The following is a 12,441-nucleotide window of genomic DNA, read 5'->3' as shown; positions in this document are numbered from 1 at the left end:
AAGGTCATTCCACTATTCACCGCCTGTGGATGTGCTGGCTAGCAGTACAGCTGTGCCTCAGAAGACACCTGAATATCACTTGGATGATCAACATGAAGAATAGGCTCTGACCTTAAAAATGACTTCATGCAAGGTACCAATTCTACTCTCAAAAGTGAAGTAAACTATTCTGCATTTAGTGTCCTTACAGTCTTCACACAGATAGTGTAGAGTAGGTAATGCACTACAGTGGCGATGCGTAGGGGGTGCATAGGGGTGTACATGCACCCCCTGACCGGCTGCACTTGCTGCTCAGGCAACAGGCGGGGGGGTAGACAAGAGCACCAGTGCGTGCCCCCCCCCGTGAGCACTAAGTGGGGACCTCCCCAGTCGCTGACTGGTCACTGGGGGGCATGTGACCCCCTAACGAAGGTGACACCAGTCACCCATGGTGCACTATAAAATCAGATCCTAGACTACTATGTAGTGATTGCCATATGTAAGGAATCACTGCACAGTCTATGTAGGCAATCCCTCTAAAACTTGCTCTTTACAGTGGAATCATATATTCAACAATATAATAGAGTACAGTTCAAATTGCCAAGATTGTCAGCAAATACTTACACTGCATTTGTCCAATAGGAACCAAGAGGTACTCAAAGTAAATAAAGAATCCCTTTCGCTGCCAAAAATGAAAACCTGATCAAAACTCACAGAAAGCAGAGAATTTTGTTTGAGTTTTATCAGTAAGCAGATGAATTAGCTATTTTGTTTTTTTTTTAATTTCATGTTTATATACCAAAATATTACCAAAGAAAGTACTTCAGTAGAGAAGACAGCTGTGTCAGTTTAAAAAAAAGGGAGAAAAAGAGTCAAGGACATTATCTTGTCACAGATTACTGTACAGGCTTTCCTCGCCAACCATGGTTTTGCTAACCACAGTTTTGAGTATCCACGCTTAATATTCTATATACCATTTTGGCTACCATGGTATAGTTTTGAGTAACCACATTTTTCTGTGGCCGTGCATCAGCCCACCACCTACCATTTTCCCCACAAGCCTTTTGTCTTGCCAACCACAGTTTTGCCAACCACAGGAACTTTCAGGAACCTAACCCCAGCAGTTGGCAAGGGAAACCTGTATTTTAAAAACATGAAAGCAACAAAGCTTCAAGACCAATCCTTACATCATAATGCAAAAAAGCAGTAGTTGCAGCATATGAAAAATATAGTGAAATATTAGCAAATATGTCAGTGGTAATCTGTGTAAACCAAGATTTATGGTTTATCTTAACTTTGGTTAAACACTTTTTCAAAAATAACCTTAAGACCTACAAAGCTACATTTTAAGAAGCCAAACCAAACAAGCTAACTTTTACATCCATGTGAGATCTTTGAATAACTATGTTAATACATTAAGAAGTTCAAAATGGAGGCCATGTTGACTGACTGTTATCCTTCATGCATTCATAGAAATGGCCATGATCCCCCTCACTACATAAACAGATCAGGGGTCTGCAAACCAAAAACTTGATGCGAAGTTAATTCAAAACAAAGCAGTTCTTGCCAAACAACTGTCCTACCATGATGTACAAAGATTTAAACCAAGGGACTTGACACCATAAATATCCCATAAAATTTTCTCTCCACATCCTCAGAAAATTCCAGCTTGATAACATTTTATATGAATGCTACTAAAATACTCCTATATTCCAACCTAGGATACAGATTTAAAAAAAAAAAAAATCAATTTTTCCAAATTAAAGAAATTGTTTCAGCTGGGGAATGCAGAGAGGAGACTCTAGGAATTAGCAGGGGTCTGGCAATGGGGAGGGAAGTGGGGAAAGAGGGTAAGTAAGTCCAGCTCTAGCTAGAGTAACAGCAGGGGTAATTGAGAGTCTGACAGAGACAGGGGTCCTAGTAGGCACCTAGCAGTGCCCTAGGACCCAGAGTGGAACCCAGCAGCTGGAAAGCTGGCAGGATCTTCCCCTCAGTCCCTGTGCACAAGTAATAAAAAGCTAAATGCTTCAAAATATTAGTTCATTTAAAGAGGTACTCTTGCACTCTTCAGCTACTCTTGAAAGTTTTCAAAGGGCACATACATTTGTACAGCTGGGTTGAAACATTTCAATTGTTATTTCTTTCCCTACACCCAGACTCACCTCTGACTCACTTTCCTATTTGTAAGCAGAGAATACCACTTCCCTACTTCTCAAGTGTGTGGGGAGGACTAAGTGTCTGTAAATATTTTGAGCTCTGTAGCACTTAGTGAAAATCTATTATTATTAAAATGCATTTGTGCCAAAGTAAACATGAACTACCACTGTAAAGTGAAGCTTTCAGCATAATAAACCCCCTACTCTCTCATGTCACAAAATACCTAAAACTATTTCCCTACTGACAAAGCACAGAAAATTTTTAAAAAATATTTTCAATGGGGCAAACACAAACACCTTTCAAATATCCTCATCATATCTGCTCTCCTAGACCAAGCGGAGTCCTTTTAGGCTGTAGTCATTTTCCCAGTAATTAATCCCATGAAGTTATCACTTGAAATCTTTTCCCATGTACTTAACTCTCCAGGCCATATTTGAACTTTTATTTAAAAATTAACAATCTCAATAATTCTTTGAATTTATCCTGATACACATGCACACAGATAAGCATGAATGCTTTTTTCCTAAAACTTTAATAACAGATTCCCACAATAAGGCTTCCTCTTGGAAAAGATGAAACAGGAAAAAATTGTTTGGGGAGTGGTTGACAGAATAACGGCCTAGTAGTTTAACTAGAACAGCATGCGTCTTTGGAGGCATTTAATGTGGAAGAGGGATGTTGTTGAATTCTATGCAAGAGAACAGATTTCAATGAATTCAGTACATGATATAACTGTCATATATTTTGAGATACAGAAAACTGTCACAGTAAGTGGTGACCTGTTAATAGCTCCAAGTCAGAAAGAAGTAATTTATTATATGTAGGAACTCTAGGGCAGAATCTAGACTCAAAACCAAATCAGTTGCAAGGAAGAATACCTGCTCAAGATGGCAATAAGGAAAGATCCCTTATCTATGCAAATGGATTAAACTGAAGATGGCACTAAGGTTCATTTTTCATCACCATCAATTGTACAAGTTTTAGCACTTATGAGCATGTCCATTACTTTTTAAATTAGAAGTGGGTAGGAAAATAAAATGTACAATCTATTAAAAATTCATATGAGCGCAGTGCAAAAATTACTGAAAAACCTGCTAATTCTTGCCATAGATCTGTCATTAAAAAGTAACAGAAACTCTCTTTTGCATTTCTTGATTTAAATTTGACAGCTCATATTATATTAACAAAGTCTTTGTATTTAATAGAAATATGATAACTTGCTAATATTTAAGATTGTAAAGAACTTTTATAGATAACCAAACAGATAATATAAACCTGGAGACTGGGACTTCCAATAGCAAAGGACTAAGAGTAAGCTTAGTCATTCAAGAGTTGTCATGGAGTTTACCTTGATTGGCCTGCTGAAGTCCCCACCACAGAATGTATGCAAGGGAACACTAAACCTCCTCCAGCATGGATTTAAATTGTTCTTAATCACCTTCAAGGAAAAAAAAATATTAATTATCTTATATTAATGTCTCATGCAAAACATTAAAACATTTAAGAATGTAAGAACCAAGGGTTCTGAACTAATGGTGGAAACCTACTGAAGGCAATTTGAGCAATGGGCGTAAGCATCTTGGGCTATGAACCTATCAGATGATTTTACATATCAAGAAAGGCTGGACCTAATTAATACCTGAAAGAGAAATAAAGTAAAACATAAAGTATTTCAGGAAATAAGAATCTGTAGCTCAGTGGGTGTCACTTTTTCTTCCAATTCAGCATTAAATCAATGCTGTGTTAGGGAATGTTGTGCTTTTTTCACAGTAAACAAAGTCCTAACTTACAGCTCTTAAAGATTTTCTACTGATGAAAAGTGTCGTAGATCATAACTCTCCTGGGCTTTATTTGGAAAATATTTTGGAAATCTTGCAGACAAAACATGCTATTTGAAGTGCAAATTAGCATTAATTTAGTTAAAACCAGCTTCTCTAAATACACAGCAATATTCTGATCCCTTATAATCACACACGTTATTCTTCCATTACATGCAATGAAAACAGAACTGAAAAATGCAAGAAATCTTTGGATCACTGTAAAAGTTCTACCTCTGATCTGTAAACAAGCTGCCATGGTCCACTGTCACTCTGTTTGTAAAACTCCAAAAATGGATCTGATTTGCCCAAGAAATCCTGTAAACAGCAACAGAGTTGTAGTAATCAACCCCTCAAGCTTTACCCAACTAATGAGGGACTATGATAAAGTAACTGCTATGCATGTATACACTATGTTACCCCCACTTTTTTTAAATGTCTTTTGTTTTCCTCTTTTTCCGTTTGCTGAATTTTCAGAAACATCAAAAACAACATGCTCCAACAGACTCTTCCCCATGCCCTTTAAGTTTATTTGCTAGCTGCCATCTCAATTCAATGCCTTATCACCCCTCAGAAAATGCCAGCTCTTAGCTTTCATTCACTTTTGATAACAGAAAGATAATAGAGCAATTTGTCTGATGCAAAGAACTCAGAAAGACCACAGCAGCTCAGAATGGCTTTGCCACTATGGATTCCTATTTGAAATCTCTGCGTTCATCTTGCAAATCATGCACAAGTGGCACACTTAAAAGGATCCCATGGCACTGATACCCTGGCTGAGAATCTCTGGCTTGGGTCAACATTTCAAAGATCTGCATCTCCTCCAGCCTGACAGCTAAACTCTATTGGTTGCTTATTGGATCACCACTGATAAAAGGGAAATTTACATTATTGGCTTTCCTTGGCTGGTGTAGCCAATAATGTTCACTGATAAATATAATTAATTAAGCCTCCTGGCCAGGGCCCCCAAATGCCCGAGTTCTCTCTCACTAATGGGGCTGGGGCCCCCATATACTTGGGTTCCCTCAGGAAATGGCAGACTTTCTGTTGCAAGTGGGCAGCAAGGGAGGTCCTGCTTGGGGCTGCTGGGAACAAGATACAGGGGGCACGCACACGCACGTGGCCAGGAATTAAGCCAGGCAGTGTGGAGAGCAGCTCCTTGCAGGTACAGCTGTGGAGGGGAAGGGGTATGGGGGGGTATGGGATGGAGCCACGAGCAGCTTGTCCAGGGAGCATGGCGGGTAGGGGGGGGTAAAGGGGGGGAGAGGAGGGCAGCTTTCCGCCATTGCACACACCCCCTGGAGGAGGCATGGGGGTGGGTGGGCATGTGCCCCTCCAGATTTGTGCATGAGGTAGATGCAGGTTGCTGGCTCAGGGCTCTCTACTCTGCTGCCTTTCTCTTGGGAGCCCCCAACACTGGCCACATGGGGGGCAACGAGTTGTGCCTCTTGCTGCCAGGCAGGCAGGGGATGCACGGCTGGCATGGGGCCCCTGGGGCAAAGGCAGCAGAGCAGAAAGCCCTGAGCCCACACTGGGCAACCTGCATTTGGCCTTGCCCCACTCAGCTCTGCTCCATTTAAAAATGTCCTTGGACTTAAAAATGGTGGTGGCAGCAGCACTTAAACTATAGCTCATTCAGTGAACTTTAGTTAAAATGCTCTGCTGCCATTTTTAAGTGCCAGGACACTGATCCCCTGTACGAGCTGCCCGTGGCTCTGTCCTGCTTCCCACCTCAGCCCTGGGTCACATGCAGTGCCCTGGCTGAGCAGCGCCCCCAGTGCCAGCCCCTGTCCCACTCCATCCCTCAACATGGGGGCCTTGATCTTCTCCCCACTCCATGCCCCTTCCCCTCCACAGATATAAGTGCAGGGAGCTATTCTCCACACTGCCCGGCTGCATTGCTGTAAATCGGTTATCAGATATGGCTGGTTAATAATCAGCTATCGGTATTGGCCAAGAAAATCTTTATTGGTTCACCCCTACTAAACTCTTGTCCAGGCCCCTATCTAGCACCTTGACTTCTGCAACCTCCTCCTCTATAGCCTGGACTATTGCAACTTTGCTCAAGTATTTTAACAGACTACTTCCTACCTTTGCAGTGACAGGATATTGACAGTTCCTTTGTCCCTCTACTTTATTTGTGCCAAGTTAGACTGTTTTTTGATGTTTCCACAGGCATTGTGCCTGGTATTTCTACTAGAGGGTTGCTCATACAATTTTATGAACCGGTTAAGCCAAACACTAGTCTAGAATGGTTTAGATAGGGATGATCCTGTCTTGAGCAGGGAGCTGGGTTATATGACCCAAAGCTGGACTTATGGCAACCACTTCTCATCTGCCTCTAGGGACTGGGTGGGGAGCAGCTGCGTCCAGGACCCTGGGCTGCCCCCAGCTCAGCTCCACTGATCACACCAGAGGCAGATTGTCCCAGACCCTGGGGCTGACCAATGCTGGGTCCTGACACCCAGCTGAGCATCAGGTAGGGATCTGTCAAGGGTTAGCCCCAATATGCCACATGTTCAATTTAAGGTGCGATACAAATGGGCCACAAATGTGGAACATCTTTGGGGCTTGTTTGGTATATTATTGTGTCATTAATTGACTTTAACATGTGGCAAGATTACTACTTATGGAACAAGTAACACCTTAATTGCACTATAAATGCTTTCAATTATAACGAATAGTTAGAAATGAACCAACATTCCTTTTCCTGCCAAGACCAGCAAGAAGCTACACACTGCACCAAATCTACTTGAGATATGCCTGTTAAGCAAGTTTTAATAGATTATGCAATGGTTTTTAATAGAGGTGCACCAATTTATCAGTTACATATCAGATCAGCACCGATAACAGGAAAATTAACATTACTGGCAGCTGATTTTTTTGGCCAATAATGTTACCGATAAATGCTGCATGCATGTGCGCAGCTGCAGCATGCATGAGGCCAAGAATGCAGCCCAGAAACTTGGAGAGCAGTGTCCTGCCAGTAAGTCTGTTGGGGGCAAGGGGTGTGTGTGGGGGGGTGCTGATTGAGGCCCCCATGGTGAGGAAAGGAGCGGGGCAGGGGCAGGAGCAGGCGCTGCCCAGCTGGGGTGGTGAATAGGACCCTGGGGCTGGGAGCAGGATAAAGCAGTGGGTGGCTCATCTGGAGGCGGTGGGAGGGGGGGGCAGCTGGCCACCACTGAGTGCACCCCCGGGGGAAGCATGGGGGGCATGTGGCCCCCCCCCGGATTTCTGCATGGGATGAGAGCGGGTTGCCTGCTGTGGGCTTGGGGCCAGGGGCTGTGCCAGGCTCTTTCCAGTTGCGGGGCTAGGCCAGAGCTGGGCTCAGAGCAGGTGGGGATGGAGCAGGTTCTGCTGTGTGGGGTGGGCAGCAGCAGTGCTGGGAGGGGTGGCTATGGGAAGTATAGGCCCTCAAGTGCTCCTCTAGCACCACCCCTGCTTGGAGCAGTCTGCTCTGCTGCCTTTCTCTTGGGAGCCCCCTGCTGCAGGGTGGTCAAGGGACGTGTGGCCAGTGCAGGGCTCTTCAGAGAAAGGCAGCAGAGCAGAGTGCCCCGAGCAGGGGTAGTGCTAAGCAGGAGGCTACAGTGACCCCAAAATTTCCCAGAGCCACCTCTCCCAGCATCACCGCCACCCGCCTTGCACAGCTGGGTCATATTCCTGTTTATAACCAGTATCTGAACACAAACTTGTACACAGGAGACCTAAATTCCACCTCATTGCAAGTCCTAACTGTATCTATTAAAATATGTAAGACTGCACGAGTCATTACCTTTTTGTCCAAACTCCGTGCTTCAATCTCAAGATTTACAACTCTGGTGTCCTTAATCTCTTCTGCTGAAATCTGTATTATAGGAATTTAAAGGCAAATTGATTACTAGTGCACATGAAAAGGACTTTGCATAATATATCTAAAACAGCCACTTCTCTTGAATACTAGAGGTAATTCAAGTGATACAGTTTATGAACGCTGGAATTTTCAAACTAATTTGTTCAAATCAATTTAAGTGAAAGTAAGCAGCAAAATAAGTCTATACACAAAGAAAAGATGATGATATTTACCATAATGGTGCCTTTACCAGCTGGTTTTCCTTTTTTTAATTCCAAAGGTCGAGTGAGTTTTTTACTTGACACAATCTAAAGCCAAATGACAGTTATACAGAAATATGGAGTTAACATGGTTTCAATCCAAGGGTAAAAGTCTCAAAATATTTCGACTTTGAAGCCTGACTGCCATATGATTAAGCTTCTAAATATCTTGAGTCCTTCCAAAAATTTTATTATAAAGCTCTACACATCATGAGGTTTCTGTATTCAAGTTCTGATACCCGTTGGCAAAATCCCAATTGAATCCTTCACCTCTAATTTTTGCCTCTCATTGACACCAAAAGAGATTTTACAATAAGTTTTCAAGAAATTTTAGATATGGGAAGATACCAGATTTATACGAATACCTACCATATTTATGTGAATCCCTATTCAACATGGGGGGTGGGCAGGATGTCTTGGATTTAAATACTAACCTAGGGCAGGTGGTTGTTCCTCCACCCCAGGCCAATGAGCTGGAGCCTATCATAGGGCTGGAGTCAGAGCTACCACCATTGCTGCTGCTTGGAGTGAGCAGTCATGGAGTCAGCAGCAGCTGTGGTAGGGACGGGGCCGGGGGCACAGGCCGGGAAACTGGGTAGCAGCATGGGTCAAAGAATCATATGGGAGAATAGGTCAGGGCTGCTGCCTAACCAGGGCCAAAGCGGCTGCCACTGCAGCTCCCTGACCAGGACTGGAGCCATTATGTGCTCTGTACCCTAGGCTAGAGCTGAATCCAGAGCCACTGGATAAAGTAAGTGGTGAGGAAGGTTGGGCAGCAGCAGGGGGGCCAGCACAGGTAGGGAGGGCAAATGGGAGGCCTTCCCCCCCACCATACTACTTGCACCTCCCTGCCACCACAGTGGACGGGATGGAGGGGGATGAATTTTAGGAACTATGGCCTGGTCTGCACTACATAACTTGCCAGAATTCCAATACACTTCACTCCCTGGTAGTAAGTTTCCTGAATAGAATTACCAGAAGAACTAGTGTATATTTATGGACTGGTGGCCTGGCAGTGGCAGTTGCTATCTACCACCAGAACTTCTGTTACCAGTGTAATTATAGATCAGACCTATGTGTGCCTCCTCTTCCCTGCACTTCTATTGCTACAGCATACAATTCATGGAGGATGTCAACATATAAAACTGTACTGCAAGGACAAGCAATAACAAGATGAGGGTGCTATGCTGGAAGGTGTTAACAGGAACCATCAATCAGATCCTTAATGTCTACACAATTACAAATGTAGCTCTGCTAACCAGAGCTCCAGGTATTTCCCTATTTTCTTCAAAATCAAAGCAGTTTTGCCAACCAATCCCTAGAACTTCGCCTGAGATTTTTAATTTAAAAATTAAAGAGACAGTTGACAAAATTGAATACAGGGACTTACAAGTTCAGCCAAAACAGTAAAAAAGAAAAAGAAAATCCCAATTTGAAAACAAAGCAACAAAATACTTTGGGTTGAGACAAATAACAGGACATTTTCACACTAAAAGCAAGTTTTTGACCACACTACAAAGAAAAGCTATTTATGTTTAGGAACTGAATGGATCTTTCAGTTAGTCAGAGATGACCAACCAGGACATCCCATTTTAGAGGACATTAGAGCCAGCAACAAAACTGCTGTGGTCAGGGCTCAAAAGGTCCTACGCTGAAGGAGAGAAGTCAGATACAGGCAGTACAAATGCCCCAAAGGCATATTTGAAAATAACATTCTGAATGGAAAGCAAGACGTACTACATTTCTGATGGCATTATTTTTAGAACACCAGAACTGGAAGAACTCTATGCCATCTCAGACTAAACTTAATGGTCATAGACGACTGAATAGCAGTATTCCTAGTCCAAAATATTTATACTTGCAAAATTTAATTTCAGTACAAATCAGACAAAATCGTCATTTTCAAAGTTCCAAACAAACTGAAAACAATTGGAAAACTGTGTTTCAGAAACAGTGGAAAATGACACAGCTTCCCAAACTGTGCCACTACACAGTAAAACTGACACTTAGTTTCACAAACTACACTAACCTTAGTAAAACTGGTTAGAACACTAGTTTCACAAAGCAAAACAGGCTTTTGGGAGCTAGGGCTGCCCTTGTATTGAAGACTGCTGAAGGACTCAGACTACAAGTCATGGCTCTGTAAAGAGGAGCTTGTTAGCTCTGAGAGCCCTGGCTCCAGCTAGAGTTCTCAGAGCTTCCAGGCTCCCTACTGCAGAGCCACCAGTGATCCTCTATTACAACCAAGATCTTCAAGTTTAGGGCTCCAGGGCAGAGTTTGGAAGCTATGGCATGACTGTCTGCCCTAGAGCCGGAAACTGTGGAAGCCCAAACTCAATGAATCAGTATTTCTGGGCAGCTCTGCTGCTGGCATGCTTCTTTTCGATGGAACAGATTAGCCTAAGGAAGTAGGTATTTTAATATTTAGGCACATAAAAGCTCTTGATGCCTCAGTTCCTTCTCTCAGTTACACAATTAAACATACATTTAACCCCATTTTGCATGCTAATTGATCTAGTATTTTTACAAGTACCTGTCCCAATGAACACTCAGTCCCTCCAAGATAATCATCATCATTTAAATCAAAAGACTTATTATCAATATCATACACGCCAAACTTTATTTTCTGTACTTTCTCGAAGTAATAATCAATGAGCAGCTTCTTGGAGAATTCAGGTTTTTGGCAGTTCTTTATCCTCTCAGTTCGATCCAACTGTGCAGAAAGAGAGAGAGAGATGATAAATTTATGTAATCATAAGGGATCTAGGTTTTCTTTTTCCTGTGGAAAAATGCAGAAAAACGTGGATTTTTTTCCCTTTGAAGGAGAAAGATGCGGATTGTTCCCTTTGAAGCAGGAAACTATGGGTTCCCCTTGCAGGCTGGCAGAGTTCCAGGCAGGGTGGTAGAAGCAGCCCTAGCAGCTGGATACAGGTAAGTCTATGGAACAGGAGAGGGTTGGAAAGCCAGGGCTTGGGGACTGTCTGGGTGGTTTTGTGTGGGGCACGTGTGTGTGGCAGATGTGTGTGGAGGGTGTGCGAAGTGTGTGAGTGTGTGTGTGTGTGTGAGTGTGTGTGCCTGTGGGTGCCTGCCAGTGGTGGGGAGAGGTGTTCAGGCACCAGACCTGCAGCAGGGCAGGGGGTTCTGATGCAGTGCTCAGTGCTGATGTAGGGGATGTCAGTGGCAACACCCTGCCCTGGGCTGGGGTTCCCATGCTGCACCAGGCAGCCTGGCCAAGGTCAGCCCCCCTCCCTCCCAGGCAGTTTTCCAGCTGCAAGCATGGGCATTGGCCCCCAGCGGCCCAGGCACACAGCTCCGCATCACCCTTGAAGGGCCCCTGCCACCACCTTCCTCCACTGTAGTCTTGTGGGTCTCACAGGGCTGGCCAGGGTAGGAGGCAGCTGGGGGCACCCTCCGGTGGAGGGGGAGGGGGGATGACGACGACAACACAGGGGGCCGCAGATCAGGAATGAGGGGTACCAGCAGGGGTGGGGAGCTATGGTTTGGGAATGAAGGGCCCCAGCAGGGCCAGGAAGCTGCAGGTCAGGAGGCTGGTGTACCAGCAGGTCTGGGAGGATGGGGGGCTGTGGTTTGAGAGTGATGGGCAAGGCCAGGAGGCTGTGGGCTGGGAGTGAGGGGCAATGGCATGGGTTGGGCAGCAGCATATGAGGGCTGCTCAGCACCACATGAGGGCTGCTCAGCACCACAAACCAGCAGGGGGAAGAGGTGAAGCTGGACCTGAGTCCTGGTGAGTGAAGGGGGTAGGGGGAGCTCTGATTTCCTATAATAAAAAAAAAAACAAAATCAAAGCGGAAAAACACAGATTTTTGGGGTTTTAATCAGACAATTTTGGATTTTTTTTTTCTTTTATCAGAGAATTTGGGATTACTAAACAGAGAAAACCAGGATCCCTGGTAATCATATTAGTCACATGTTCTTACATAAAAGTCCGTCTTCCTGTCTCCCAATTTTCTTGCAGATCTATATGACAGTAATGGAAGCATGCAACATCTAGGCTGCTTAATCTAGCAACTGCTATAGGCTTCTGCTGGCCTTTCTGGAACTCTTACTCATGTATTAATGAAGAATTTACATCAATTTTCTATTCCTTTATTAGAAACAGTGTAAAATATAAGGAAAAAAAGCCAATGAAGCACCATGTAAAGTGCTCACCTCACAGGGATCTCTCAGAGAAAGGGAACACAGCATATTGTAATAATAATAATTTAAATAAAAACCCAAAAAACCTAAGTCCCATTCCCTAGAGGAATGTGAAAACTAAAAATCACAAATCCTTTCACCAAGTATTAATTTGCATAATTAACTCCTGCAAATATTTACACATTATGCAATTAAGAACAACTAGAAACATTTAAACATAAAAATGTTCTCAAAATATACT

At 43.7% G+C, this 12,441-nt stretch overlaps 1 protein-coding gene across 5 annotated transcripts in view; it reads right to left on the bottom strand.

Moving 5' to 3' along the window:
• The window catches only part of CPNE1 (copine 1), an 87,579-nt gene that overhangs the window by 31,296 nt on the left and 43,842 nt on the right, over window positions 1–12,441 (bottom strand). For all 5 annotated transcript variants that reach the window (XM_014598369.3, XM_014598371.3, XM_019485572.2 and 2 more), the window contains 5 exons: window positions 10,576–10,755; window positions 8,016–8,090; window positions 7,726–7,797; window positions 4,188–4,271; window positions 3,485–3,574 (listed from right to left, as the gene is read on the bottom strand). In XM_014598369.3, the coding sequence (XP_014453855.2) occupies window positions 3,485–3,574; window positions 4,188–4,271; window positions 7,726–7,797; window positions 8,016–8,090; window positions 10,576–10,755 (501 nt within the window). The remainder of the gene's footprint in view (window positions 1–3,484; window positions 3,575–4,187; window positions 4,272–7,725; window positions 7,798–8,015; window positions 8,091–10,575; window positions 10,756–12,441) is intronic.

Source organism: Alligator mississippiensis, chromosome 9, assembly GCF_030867095.1.
Source record: "Alligator mississippiensis isolate rAllMis1 chromosome 9, rAllMis1, whole genome shotgun sequence".
Taxonomy (NCBI): Eukaryota; Metazoa; Chordata; order Crocodylia; family Alligatoridae; genus Alligator; species Alligator mississippiensis.
This window is presented reverse-complemented; position numbering and strand designations above follow the sequence as displayed.